The following is a 13,939-nucleotide window of genomic DNA, read 5'->3' as shown; positions in this document are numbered from 1 at the left end:
CGAATATGGGCCACGCAGACAGCAGACAGCTCCTCCATTTCTACCGCCTCAGTGCACGTACTGGATTCGGATTTTCACCTGCTTTGGTCCTCAGCAGGTCTGCCAGTTAGGGATGTCTTCTATGGTTTCGCTGCGACACAGTGTGCAAGGATGATGAAAGGATTACAAACTCAGCCGGCGGAGCGCACTCAGAGAGCGGCCATTCCGCTGCTCGACAGACCACGCCCCGCTTAGTAATATCTTTAAGTCTCAGACACATTTTAGAAACACTCACTGGATGTCATTTGATATGTCTTCAGTAATGTCATGAGTGATGTCATTACCATGTCATAAGTGATGTAATATGTGAGTCATAAGCAGTGCATTGTGGAGACATAAGTAATTTTTAGCTCAGGTAACTATAATTGCTGAATTTTACTGGTTTTGTACGAGCGAAATATGAGCCTAACTATAATTTCCCTGTAACCTTTGGGTTTTCTCAGTGAATTTCTAAGGCTTTTTTAATTCTGTTTTCTAACTATAACATCCCTATAACCTTAGTTTTTTTTGTGAATTTATATATTCATTCAAACAAATCATTTTAACATTATGTTAAAAATAGGTATTCATAAGCTATTGTGTATCATGACTTCTCATAGCTCTGCAAGAACCCAGCATGCACACTCCGGTTCTGTTTTATGGGGTGACAGTAATTGGCGGATGGTGATTTTTGAAAGTGGCGGGACATAAAAAGTGCCTGTCTGTGGAGTGAACTGTCTCTCATCAATAAAGCAAAATTAACAAAAACATTGCCACTAGAAGACAGGCAAGAAGCATTTCCTTTCTTTCTTGTCTTCTAGTGCCAGTATTTTTGTTTATTTTGCTTTATTGACCAGTAGCTGAGTAAAATTAACGTAGGAGACAGAATGGTCACCCAGGAAAACAAACAATGTTAACTGCTTCGGATGTTGCCAAACACTCTTAACTTACATGCTGCAGTCAGTCCGGACATTCTGTATAACTAATTATGCATGCCCCACGCATACAGTTGTCATTAGGTGTTTCTCTCGACAGCAGTGCTCTCATTTTTCACTCCCTCACTACTCGCACAGTGTTGTCAGCTGTGCAGTGCAAAGGGTGGGAGCACTCGGCCAGAGAGAGGAGACTGTCACAGGCAAATGGCCAATCACTGTGTGGCTCCAAAACAAAGCCACATAGTTATTGGACAAGTTGTGCAATTCTCCTGCCCCCGCATTGCTGTTTGAGCCCGGGCCATGGGAGTAGAGGATAACCTCTAAAGCCAATTCGTATGCTGCGGTCATGCTGTTTATAATAGTAAACATCACGAGAGCAGCACCAAGATTGGTTTGGCAAATCCTAAGTTCCATAGGAGACTGGGGAGCTGCATCTGTGTTCTCCTCATCTCCTCATACAGCGTGGACTTGAGAGGCTTAAAATGCGCATGCCCAACTGGACATACCATAACAACCATCCACCCAGACAAGTGCACTTCAAATGCATTTTCCATGTTCAATATAGTCAATACAATTCAGCATTGGTCCACCCTGAAAGACACCACCTGACCCGGAACAACAGAAAGAGTTTCCATGGTCAGGGCATTGGGAACAGAATAAACTAGTGAGTTTACTTATATTTGAAATATGGGATTCATGGCTAATAGCAGGGAGAAAGGAAAGGCCCTTTTGCCCTAATGGAGAAGCAGCCCTGGTGATGGTAAGAACAGTTCAAACAATATATTGTACATTCCAAAGGAAAGTCCCTCAGCTCTTACCAACTCTTTATCAATTTACAGACAGTGGCAAAAACACAATTGGAAACATCCCTGGATTTCAACAGTCAATTCATCTAATACCACAGATTGAACACATCAAGCAGCAGATTGCTAAAGAAGATATAAATTTTGTTCGATTTGAAGCAACAGATCTTCATGGCGTTTCGAGATCTAAGACCATTCCTGCACGTTTTTTCCAAGTAAGATTCTAGTTTATTGTATTGTGTAACTTGTTGCCTGGAGAGAAAATGAGCTAATCACTACTAAGCATGTTAAACATGTTGAATTGCGTAGATTGATCATTTGCATTATTACTGTGCACCGCAGCCATTGTATTAGAAATTGTTGGAAAAAATAACTACCATATTACATAAAGTATAAGCTGCATAGTTATACAATTCTTACTCTAACTACATTGGTATAAAATAGTTTTCATACGTCCTCTTAACACCTTCAGCGCGGCGCGAATTCTCGTGCTGTGCTGAAGGTTCTAATGAGCCAACGGGCTCATGACGGAACCGTTCCGTCTCGAGCATCGAAGGGGTTAATATTGATCAAATATTTATTACATTTTAGGGAGCAAATTAAATCGCATTTCACTGGTCCAGGTGCAATCAAATTCGGACAGACATTGGCCTCTATTGCTCTCATTTGCTAACCCATGGTATTCTTGGTGGAAGTGTCCCCTGAGGGTAAATAAATAAATGAAATACATTAATACATAAACATGCTATTCAGTGAAAATTGTGTTTTTGCGCTAGTCAGATATTGCTTTTGAACAGGTCACAGGGAAATTGGTGAGAAAAATTGCACCAATATTGGAATGACTATTTATTTATTTTTTATTTTAGGCGTTTTATATAGCGCTAGCTGGACCCGAGGGTATCAGAGCGCTTTACAACAAGTAAATTGTGAGCAAGTATGCAGTACAGAGTGTAGTCAAACAAGTGGATCAAGCAGAGAATAGGACGAACAAAGGTGCAGTTGTGAGGGCGGGCGAGGGGGATGAAGTCCAAACAGGGCGCCCCCAAAGGCTGCTTTGTTCACACCGGACAAGAGTCCAGGAAGATTTTCTTGATCTGAGTCAGTGTCACTGGTCAAAATATAAAGTTAGAAAGAGTGCAAGCTGGAGTGCATCCTTGGCTTCTATCGGTTCGCTCGAGAGCCGTTGAGGAAGAAGATTTTGAGCAGATTTTTGAATTTGGGAAATAAGGGTATTGTTCTGATGTGGGGGGGATGGAGTCCCAGATTTTGGGGGCGCTTCCGGCAAACGATTTTGTCGCGGTAATCTACTTACGAGATTTCAGTGGGATGACTAGTATTGGAGCTCCTGAGGTTTCTGGACTGGCCAGCCTTTTTGAGATTGGCAGCCAGGTATTCCCGTTTGCCTGTGTGCAGGGCTTTGTGGGTGAGGCAGGCTGTTCTGAAGTTGGCTCTCAATTCAATTGGGAGCCATTTGAGTTCTTTGAGTGCAGGGGAGATGTGATCAAATTTCTTAGTCCCAGTGACCATTCTAGCTGCTGCATTTAAAGTTGTTTTCAGGAGGGTGAGGTGAGATTTTGATGTCCCAGTCAGGGCTGCAATCCCGTAATCAATTCTGGAGAGCACTAGTGCTTGGGTGGCTTGTTGAAGGTCTTTGGGTGGGAGGAAGGGTTTGATTGTGTACAGTAATTTCAGATTGAGGAAGGTACTTTTTGCGGATTTTGAGATATGTTTTTTCATGTTTAGTTGCGGGTCAAAGGTGATACCTAGAGATTTTACCGAATCCGCCAGGATGAAGTTGCCATTGAGGGCGTCGATAGCTTTGAGCCATTCCGCAATTTGTGGGTTTTCATCTTTATTGGAGATGAGGAGTATTTCCGTTTTCTCTTGGTTGAGTTTTAGGTGATTGTTTGAGAGACAGTCTTGTACCTCTCTGAGCGTGGCGTTGAGTCTCTGGATGTCAGCAATGGAAGAGGTTTCCAGATAGAGTTGTGTGTCATCCGCATTTAGGTGGAAAGGGATGTTGGATTTCCTGAGTAGGGAGGTAAGGGGTTCGATGTAGATGTTGAAAAGCTGAGGGGAGAGCACTGATCCTTGGAACACCCCTGTTAACGGGGTGGAGGTCGGACTCAAATGTTTTAATTTTTATTCTTAGTGAGCTGCTGTGGAGAAAGGAAGAGAACCAGTGGAGTACTGTGCTTTCTAAACCTGCCCTTTCTTGTAGAGTCTTGATGAGCAATTTGTGATCGACGGTATCGAATGCAGCCGATAGGTCTAGGAGGATGAGAAGGCAGCATTGGTCCGAGTCCAGTGATTTGTGAAGATCGTCTATGACATTAAGTATTGCAGTTTCAGTGCTGCAGCCCTTTCTGAAGCCAGATTGGTGGGGGTCTAGGAAATTGATGTTGTCCAGGTGTTGGGTTAGCTGAGGGAGTACACATCTTTCCAGGATTTTGGACAGAAGGGGTAAGTTTGATACCGGTTTAACGTTGTTAAAATCATCAGTGTCTAGCCCAGTCTTTTACAGCAGTGGTGTGACTTGGCCAACTTTGAGGCAATCCGGAAGGACTTCTGAGCTCAGTGAGCTGTTGATGATCTTGCACCATAGCGGAGCTAGGACGAGCTTCATGTCCTTGGTCACTTGAGGGGGAAGTTGATCCAGGGCGTGGGATGAGGGTTTAGCCATGGAGATTAGGTTGATTATCTCTGCTTCCTGAATGAGAGTGAAGGAGGACCATTGTTTCGGGGGTTTAAGGAGGCGCAGTTGTTTGATTCAGACACCTTGGTCACGGCGGAGGGGATGAGATTTGGGCCAAATGCAAGGTTGATCTTGGCAATTTTGTCATTGAAAAAGATGGCAATCATTTGGATACTGCCGAAAAGGATGAGGTGATGGTCGGACCAGTCTACGGGAAGGATATGGTCAATGGTGATTTTGTTGCTTCGTCTGTGGTGAGTTTCTTCTGAGCAGTGTTGGGTCAAATTGTTTTCTAGTAGGACGTTGTTTAGGGATTCAATGAGTGGGTTTTTAGATTCATTCCATCTTAGATTGAGGTCACCTAGAATTATTTTATTTGAGTTACCGAGAGCACAATGTGCAATTAAGTCAGAGAGGTGTTCCCTGAATTCAGAGGAATTGCAAGGGGGATGGTAAAGGAGATGGGAGATTGCTGGCCTGTTTTCACATGTCTTGATATTGACTGAGAGACACTCAAAGGTGCTATATAGGCAGGATGTAATTTCTGTGATGGAGATGCTGTTTTTGTGAATGATAGCTATACCCCCTCCCATTTGCTCTTGTCGGTCTTTGTTGATCATAGTGAATCTCAGAGGCACCAGCATGTCCATGTTGGGGTAAAAGAGATTGTTGAGCCAGGTATCTGTGATGAATGCAATGTCTATGTCATGGGAGAGGATGGCTTCTGCTAATTCAGCTGCGTGTTTAGAGGCCGATCTGCAGTTTAGAAGTATGCAGTTAATGGGGGACCCTTCTATGTTTGGATTCTTATTAGATGGGGCTCTGGGAAGAGAGGTTAGGTGGGCTGGGGGTCTAGGGATTTTCGGGGGAAGGTGATCTCTTCTGACTCCCGTGATTACTTGGATCAAAGATTTGGGGGAGGAGTTAGGTGGAGAGTCATAGGTTGAGGCTAGGTGTGCCGCTGCTTGAAAGGAAAGTGCATTTTTTGCTCTTCTTGGTCTATCAGAGTGATTTTCTGTGACCGATCTGTTGGTTGAAGGCCAGGGCGGGGCATGGGCCCCATTAGAAGGCGATGCCTTGGTGTGCTCGGGATAGGTAAGAGTAGGGTGTTCTATGGGCGGCTGTGGCACGAGGGCGGAGGGTCGCAAACATGCTGGCTATTGGGGGGGAAGGTGTCTGGTATGACTCTGGAAGGAGTTCTGAGCAGGGGTAGTAATGGCTCATGATGAGGGTTAGGCCTCCATTGGCTTGGGGGTATGGGGGAGCTGGAGGGAGATTGGGCTTGGGAGTGCGGCTCGCTCCTGGCTGGCAGGTTGGGAGGCGAATGGGGGCAGAGGTGGGGGGTCGTCTTCCCGTGGGGAGGGTATTCATGGTCAGAGGTGCAGCATTGTGGGCGGAGTCACTATAGGGTGGGGATGGGGATCTCAGGAGGGGTGTGAGATGGTTCTGGTGTCTCATCTGCCATGGAGGACTCGCTGGTAGGTAGGAGGAGACCAGTCTGATCGCGTGTTGTGCAAGGGAGCCTTTTTTAGCGATAGGAATAGGGCATCATAAACCTTGAGGTTATCATTGTTAGCTTGTATCAGGACAGTGCCATTTGAGTAAATGGTTAAGGAGATATTACTATTCAGCGTCTTGTGATTCGGGAGAGAGGACGTCAGTTTGCAGCTATGGGATGTGATGGTGGTTTTGGAGATGTGAAGATGTTTGTTCAGGATGTTGACCCAGGGGTCAGGTCTTTCAGTGTGGAAGATGAGGTCCGTTTTGATCTGCCCTTTAGATGAGCAGTAGAAGGAGTCTACTAAAAGTGTTTCGGGGTGCTGTCTAATCAGTCTAGGTTTGAAGTGTCTATTTGCTTTGCCAGAGAGGTAGGGGGAAGGAGATCGCGAATGAGCTCGGACCGTGGGGTGTCAGATACTTTGGTGATCGAGGGGCGATAGCCATATGCGAGGCCTTTGACATTATGTCCGGGTTATGAGGGGGGTTACACTTTCAAGGGTGTGAAGGAGAGGCTGTCGAGTGAAGGGGAGAGTGTGAACTAGACTGGGGGAGTTGAGGAGCTCAAAGGTAAGTTTCTAGTGTGAAGAGACCAGGTGGGGGGAGGGGGATGGGGAGCTCAAAGAGTTACCCTCCAGTGGGGGGAGACCAGAGAGGGGAGTGGAGGTCAGGTGGAGTACGGCTTCTCCGAGAACCCGGTTAGAGCGACGGCGATAGTCTGGTATCTTAGAGGCTGTTTACACTAACCTGAGAGTCTTTGTTGCAGTGTTTAGCTCATTGGAGGGGCTTTGGATCAGAGCCCTCAAGCTAGATCTTTGAGGATTCCCAGAGTTAGTCGTGAGAGATTAATGGGATTAGCCGAAGGTGAAAATCCTGTTGGTCATTGCTGAATCAGGCAGCGAAGGCTTAGGTGGAGTCAGGTCTCAGGGTTCCTCTCCCTCCTCAGGGCCGCCTAGTTGTTGTTGAGAGACGCAAAAGACACTACTTCCGATGATAGGAGGGTCCAGGCTGCTGGGGGACTTTGGTTTCTAGAAAGCTGTCTGCATTCCTATGGTGTAACAGAAATTGCCGGCCATTGAGGGGTCAGGCAGCAGAGGATCCTAGAGTGCTGCCTCTCAGGGGCTTAACTTTTGATTCAGTACAGCCTCATTGACATCTGGGGTCTCAGCCGCCCCCCTACAGGGGGCTTCGGTAACCAGAGGACTTCTGGTGGAGTAGAGTTGCCAGCTTCTGGTCGGGCGACTGAATTTGGCGGCCATTCTGGGGTCAGGCAGCCGGGGCTCCATGTATGCAGCATCCCAGGGCCCTAGATCAGATTCAAGGCTCCCAGCTTAATGTTGTAGGTCACAGATGACCTGTTGCAGCGGTTTCAGGTTCTTGGGGGGTTAACTGTAGTTAGTTGGGCTGTGTGTTTCCTTGCCAACTTCTGGTCAGGCATCTGAATTTGGCTGCCATTACAGAGTAAGGCAGCCGGGGCTCCATGCGTGTTGCATCCCAGGGCCCTTTTTCTGAATCAGGGCACCCAGCTTAATGTTGTAGGTCACAGATGACCTGTTGTGGAGGCTGCAGGTTCTTGGGGGGTTAGCTCTAGTCAGCTGGGCGGGGTGTTTAATGGAGAGCGCTCTGGGGTGGAAGCCATTACAGGACCAGGGAGCAGGGGCTCCAGGAGAGGTGCATCTCCGGGCTCTGCTCCCTCTACGGGACGGTCATGCTTTGTCGCGGGCCTTAGAACACCCGCCCAGTCCATTACTGCCGGCTACAGGTAATCAGGGGTCCTCCGGGGTTCCGGTGCAAAGCGCTTCCCGCTCTGATCACTCCTCGGCCACCATACGTGAAAGCTCTGATGTCTCTGCCTATGGCGGCGAAACCTCAAGTAATCCCCAAAATTGTGCTGGGACCCGGCTGTGTAGAGTCCTCCGTTCTGCCCACGTTCTCCGTTTGGCTCAGCTGGTCTGGGAGAGGAGTTCACTGGTGTCTGTGAGCCGGGGGTGCAAATGGCTGCAGCACAGCGCGACAGTGTGAAGGCGAGGAATTCCCATTGTGGGATCGGGTACCCCTTTTAAGTTGACCCGGTGATTAAATCCAGCGATCCATCTCTTCATGTGATTTCCAGTATGTTGTAGTATTCTACAAAAAAAGCGGGGCATATCTATGTGCGGATTGCATCCAATTTGCACCACACAAGATAGTACACGCCTAAGTCAAGCCTCTAAGTCAGATTTTTTAAGCCACTCAAAGCCACTTTGCGTGGCTCTGAGTGGCTTCAAAAATCTGGAGTAATGCAACACAGTGCAAATTGCTGGGTTGCGTTACACTGTCCTGGCAAGGCATTCCATGAGCGTTGCGTGGGTGTTCCCATGCAACTCTCTTGGATTTTGAAGCATCCCCATATTTACAAGAACCAGTAAACCTGGGCATGAGCCAAATTTTAAACCTTCGTAGGGAAGGAGTAACCAGGAGAAATATCTCTATTTCTCCTCCTTTCTTTCTTTTTCTATGTGTGCTGCATTTAGCAGCACACAAAGAAAGAGGAATATGCCTCCCAGGAGTGTGTTTGTGCAGTAAGGTACCCCTTCCTTCACAAAAACAATCCTACATGCAATGCAGGCACACTCATACCATGGTGTAAGGGTGCCTGCATTGGATCTAGGCTGCCAAAAAGGCACTAGTGCATGTAAAAGGACAGTGATTGATGCATTATTTTAAATATGGTGCATTTTGCCCTTTCCCTGTCATGCAGTGCAGCACAATAAGATGACTTGCCGCCCTGCACTGGCTGACTTGGCCATAAGTATGACCTGGAGTTTTTAAAACTCATTTAAGATTTCAAGTTTTATTTATTGCTGCCTTCTATATGACTTTCTCCAACAATATACACAACCAACAGCCGAATGGGGAAATATCAATAAAGGGATAGCTGTTGCAGGGGAAAAAAAAGACAAATTGGCAGGCCATCAATTCCATGCATAACATTAGGAATATTTTGTTTTATGAGAATCTTGGTTTGAGTATGCCTCATCAATGTGTAATAGACTTAAAAGGTGCATAAAGAACAACAAATGAGAAAATTGACATGGGCATTTAAGCCTTTAATAATATTTTATGTTATGCAAATCTCGTCTGAGTAGGCCACCTAAGGAAGTGATAGAAAATGTGGACAGGGTACGTAATTGCAGAGAATGTGGATTTCAACCACCAAGAAGCTGTGCCATTTGGGAATTGTGCCTTTTTAGTTTTTCTAGGCTTTTTATTTTCTTAGTTTGGTTATGGCTGTCTTGGAACTGACGGACAGGGAGCAGAAACTGGACCAGAAGACAAATTGGGAGCCAATACTCACTATGGGTAGCTCACAAGTAACCATTGCAATTTGAAGAAGGACAGTTTTTTTTGTATTTAGAGTGCATATTGAGGAGAGCATCTGTCGATGGGCCAAACCTCCATCCAGCAGATGATCCTTGGTGAACCAAGCAGTCGAGATGAAAAGCTCCATCTCGGACAAGGTGCCTTTCAATGGCTGATACTAGAAGTATGTTTTCTGCATGTGATTACCTTTTGCCCTTATGTTGGATAATTATAGTTTTGCAAGGGTCCTCTGCCCTTCTCACAAAAGCGTGTCTTGCCCATGACTTGTATCCAATAGAGCGCAATGTGGTTTCCAAATTAGTAGGTTATAGCTTGTACTGGGCATATTTTACAGAATTAATTTTCAATTTTCAACAACTGAATAAAGATACATTCCAATACAGATAAATGAGAACTTTTGTATACCCAGCCTCTTCTCAAATTCTAGCAAAAATTGCTCGTGTCCTGATCCCCAACCTCACGAAAATTCTTAATCTTTCATTGTCCCATTCCTCTGTTCCCCCCCACTGGAAGGAGGCCATTAATAGACCAATCCTAAAAAAACTCTCTGCCGATCCCAAACAACTTTCCAACTACTGCCCAATCTCACTTCTCCCAATGTTCGGTAAGATCACTGAATCATTAATAAATAAGCAATTATGCAAACATCTAGAGGCAAACCAGCTGCTTGATCCATCCCAATTGGGATTCAGAGCGTTTCATAGTACTGAAACAGCTCTACTCGAGATCGTGGACAACATCAGGATGACCCTCAATACAAAACACACCGCCTTACTGATCTTGTCTGACCTGTCAGCTGCCTTTGACACCATCTCACACCATATTCTCTTAGAACGCCTGAATGAGATTGGTGTCAAAGGTCCAGCCTTACTCTGAATCAAAAGCTACCTCCCTAATCAGCGCTCAAAGGTCCAAATCTGCGCTTTCAACTCGAATAACCAAGAAAACGATAAAGGTGTACCCCAGGGCTCAATACTGAGCTGAGCCCCACACTCTTTAACTTATACGTATCCCCTCTGGCACGGGTAATCAGGGCACACGGTTTTGAAACCGTGTCCTATGCAGACAACACACAGCTACTGATTACCCTAGGCCCAGACCCCAGGGATGCTAAACTGAGATTCCAAAAGTGCATGATCTCAATTAAGGACTGGATGACCAACAACTTTTCGATGCTTAATGCTGGTAAAACAAAGATCATGCTTTTTGGAAACGTTCAATAAACACTGGACAGACGGATAGTGGCCAACAACATTGGGACCATGCCCCTCTCCCAATACCTCAGTTCAGAACCTGGGGGTGACAATTGACAACAAACTGTCCATGGCTGACCATGTCAACAAGATAGTGCACACCAGCTTTGGACTGATGCGCAGCCTTAAGAAGATTTTTAAATGGATCCCCCTTCCGGCCCGCATGCCCTTAGTCCAAGGTCTAATTGTAAGCCGTATGGACTATGACGATGCATTACTTGCTTCCATCAACAACAGTCTCCTGGCAAAACTTCAGGTTCTGCAAAACACCGTGGCCAGAATGGTACTTGAGCTCCCCCCGCACCATCTCTGTGCCCAGCCTTGGGGCATTGCACTTACTCCCTATAAAGAAACGCATTAACTTCAAACTATACTGCCTAGTCCACCAAACCATCAATGGACAAGGACCAAAAGACCTAGAAAAAAACTCATAAACTATTGTCCGATCAGAACCCTCCGATCCACTAGCAAGTTTCTTCTAACTGTTCCCAAAATGTAGTTAGAAACGACGACAGGTCTTTCTCTAAAATAGCCCCAGAAACTTGGAACGCATTGCCCCCACACATCAGGACTGAACTCAACCACCAGAGGTTCTGAAGAAACCTAAAAACCTGGATTTTCTAGTTGTCTGGCTACCTGTTCCTTCTTCTGTGCATCTGCAAGCACTCTGAGATCCACGGGAGATTTATGCGCTATATAAGTACAAATACAAATATGGGTTCTGCATGGTCCTCTCATCTTGCAATTAAAACTCCACAAAAAACCCTTCCATGAAAGTAATTAAAAAGCGGTAGTACTGTTTTTGCATGTTTTACCTGCTCACAGGCTCAGTGGGGCTCTCACACTATGCTTATTTGGTCTGAAAGTCTTTTTAGTATTTCAATCAAGCAGGCAATTTGAGCTCTCAAAGTGGAACTCAGGCTTCTCTGTTAAGACCAAGGTTGGACTGGCTAATAGGACAATCTGGCAGTGCCTGAATGGCTGGCCTGACATGATAGTGTATGGGCTGGTTTTTGGCTGTTTGTGAGCATGTATTTTTTCTGGTGGGTCCATTTTTACAGTTGATTTCCCTACCCACAAATATTGCCTGCAGCAAGAGCAAATGCATGCTGTCTCCCGTACTTTGTAGAACGCATGGACAGCATGCCACTACATGTACAAAATGACCATGATCTGCAACTGCAGCAATTTTTTTTCTATCTGATTCGCTAATCAAGACCACTTTAATTTAGTGCCGAGCCTATTTTCTGTCCCAGTCTGACTCTAGTCAAGACCTCCTACATTTGAGCACTTCTTAGCTCCAAAAGCATGCTCCGTAACCACTGACGTCATTTACAGGTCACCAGAGGCTGCCGTTGCAACCCATGACTTGCCCCTTGCGACCCTTGGTAGTGCCTGTGTGCTCCCTGAATTCAGAGGTGGCAAAATCAGTGCCAGGAGCCAATGGGCAACTCGTCTCTTTGAGTCTTGGTTGTGGCTCTACTCTAATTCTTTGCTGACAATTTTTATTATACCAATAGTGAATAGTGTTATATTTTTCACCATTAGTGTAATAGAAATAGAGTACATTTAGGGGTCGATTTTGATGTCATTCGGAAAGGCTCCGAATGGCATTCGATTAGTCTGAATCCGATTCGGAACCCACCTTTCCGACAGACATGGACACTTTTCCCAATGAGCGCTTATGATGGTTTGGAAGCAATCAAACTGTCGGACGCCATTCCGAAAGGAATTGGAAGTAACTGAGTCGGAGGGAGCACAATTATAGCGGTCTACGGAGCGCCTTTCCAGCCAAGCGACTACGGTGTCAGATTCGGACAGACTTTCCGAATCGGTTGCTCCAAAATATTTCAACTGTTGTAATCTGCCTTTGGGGGCTCGTAGCAGACCCCCCATCACACGAGGCCTTCCGAATCCGGCCTGTGGATGTACCCAAGGGACCCCCCCACCCATGCATGCACAGTCACATTGCGGCAGGCACCATGGGGTACCCACCACAGGGTACAAGGTACTCCCAACCACCCCTTTTGGCAATGGGAGCCTGTATTCTCATTCGGAACACAGGCTCCCATTGAAGTCAATGGGAGGCCGACCAAATTGCATCCAGAAGCATCTAGATGCATCAAAATTGTTCAGTTGGACTCCTCTTATCCAAATCATTCTGAAAGCATACCGGAACTGATTAGGTTGGAATGCTTTCCTAACAACATCGTAATTAACCCCTCGGTTGGAATGGCATGGTTGTGGGTGAGTGTGTTTATGTGGCTGTTAAAAATGGAGGTCTCTAGTTGGTAGAGTAGTTACCTTTGTTCAAATAGGGACCATAGCTTCTAGTCAGGGTAAGGGGGATACACATTTTAGATAACACCTGCTCACCCCCTTGGTAGCTTGGCACGAGCAGACAGGGTTATCCCAAAGGCAATGTGTAAAGTGTTTGTACCAACACTCACAGTTACATAGTGATAACACCACAAATGGACACTACGCCAGTTTAGAAAATTAAAATATATATCCAAACTTAAGAAGACCAAAACTGCAAAAATCCAACATACACAGTTAATAATATGACTCTCAAAATGTTTCAAGAACTTGTACCGTAGAAAACTATGGATGCGTGACTTTTACACAAAGTACCTCTAGTTGTGTCAAAATTCACAAGGCCAAACAGCTGCAGAGTGAAGAAGCGTCAAAAACAAAGGGATACGTAGGTTCCTGAGACCTTGGGGAGGTGATGCGACGGTTCTGCTGCACGCAGGCGAAGTGATGTGTCAAATCCGGTCTGTAGGGGGAAATGATGCGTCGATTCTTTGTGATGGCTCCAGTTCGCAGGTGAGGCGTCGGGAAAACTTGTTGCACAGGTGTGATGCATAGAAATCTGGGATGCTTCCGTAATCGATTCGGCGAGAGGAGCTGCGTCGGTTTTCTTCTGTCGCGACACCTCGATGCAGCGATTCTGAAAGTGGCAACAAGTACTGCATCGGTTTTTATAGCAGCACAGCAATACCTGGAAATTCTTCTCGTGCCGTGGAAATGCGTCAGAAAAACACCCACAAGAAGATTGATGCATTATTTTTGTAGTTCTTCAAATTCCTCTCTCTTTCAGCTCCCAAACAGCAGCAACAACCTACTGAGGTCTAATACTGGCACAGGTACCTCCTGGCAGGTCAGATCTCACAGCAGCAAAGTTCAGGGGAGCTGGGTGAGGTCTTTGTGTCCCTGAGACTTCAGAACAGGAGGCCAGCACACACAGGCCCTTGGAGATCTTCTTCAAGTAGGGGACATAGTACACTGCAAAGACCTTCTCATTTCCCTGGCAGAAACAGCACCTGCAGGCCAACCCCACACAGCGCACAGCAAAGGGGCAGTACTTCTCCT

The 13,939-nt window shown here is 46.0% G+C and overlaps 1 protein-coding gene across 1 annotated transcript in view; it reads left to right on the top strand.

Annotated features, from left to right (window-relative positions):
• LGSN (lengsin, lens protein with glutamine synthetase domain) overlaps window positions 1–13,939 on the top strand; it is a 139,178-nt gene that overhangs the window by 115,047 nt on the left and 10,192 nt on the right. Inside the window, exon 3 of the mRNA XM_086926455.1 lies at window positions 1,793–1,971. Within this exon, the coding sequence (XP_086782581.1) occupies window positions 1,793–1,971 (179 nt within the window). The remainder of the gene's footprint in view (window positions 1–1,792; window positions 1,972–13,939) is intronic.

Source organism: Lissotriton vulgaris, chromosome 6, assembly GCF_964263255.1.
Source record: "Lissotriton vulgaris chromosome 6, aLisVul1.2, whole genome shotgun sequence".
Lineage (NCBI taxonomy): Eukaryota > Metazoa > Chordata > Amphibia > Caudata > Salamandridae > Lissotriton > Lissotriton vulgaris.
This window is presented reverse-complemented; position numbering and strand designations above follow the sequence as displayed.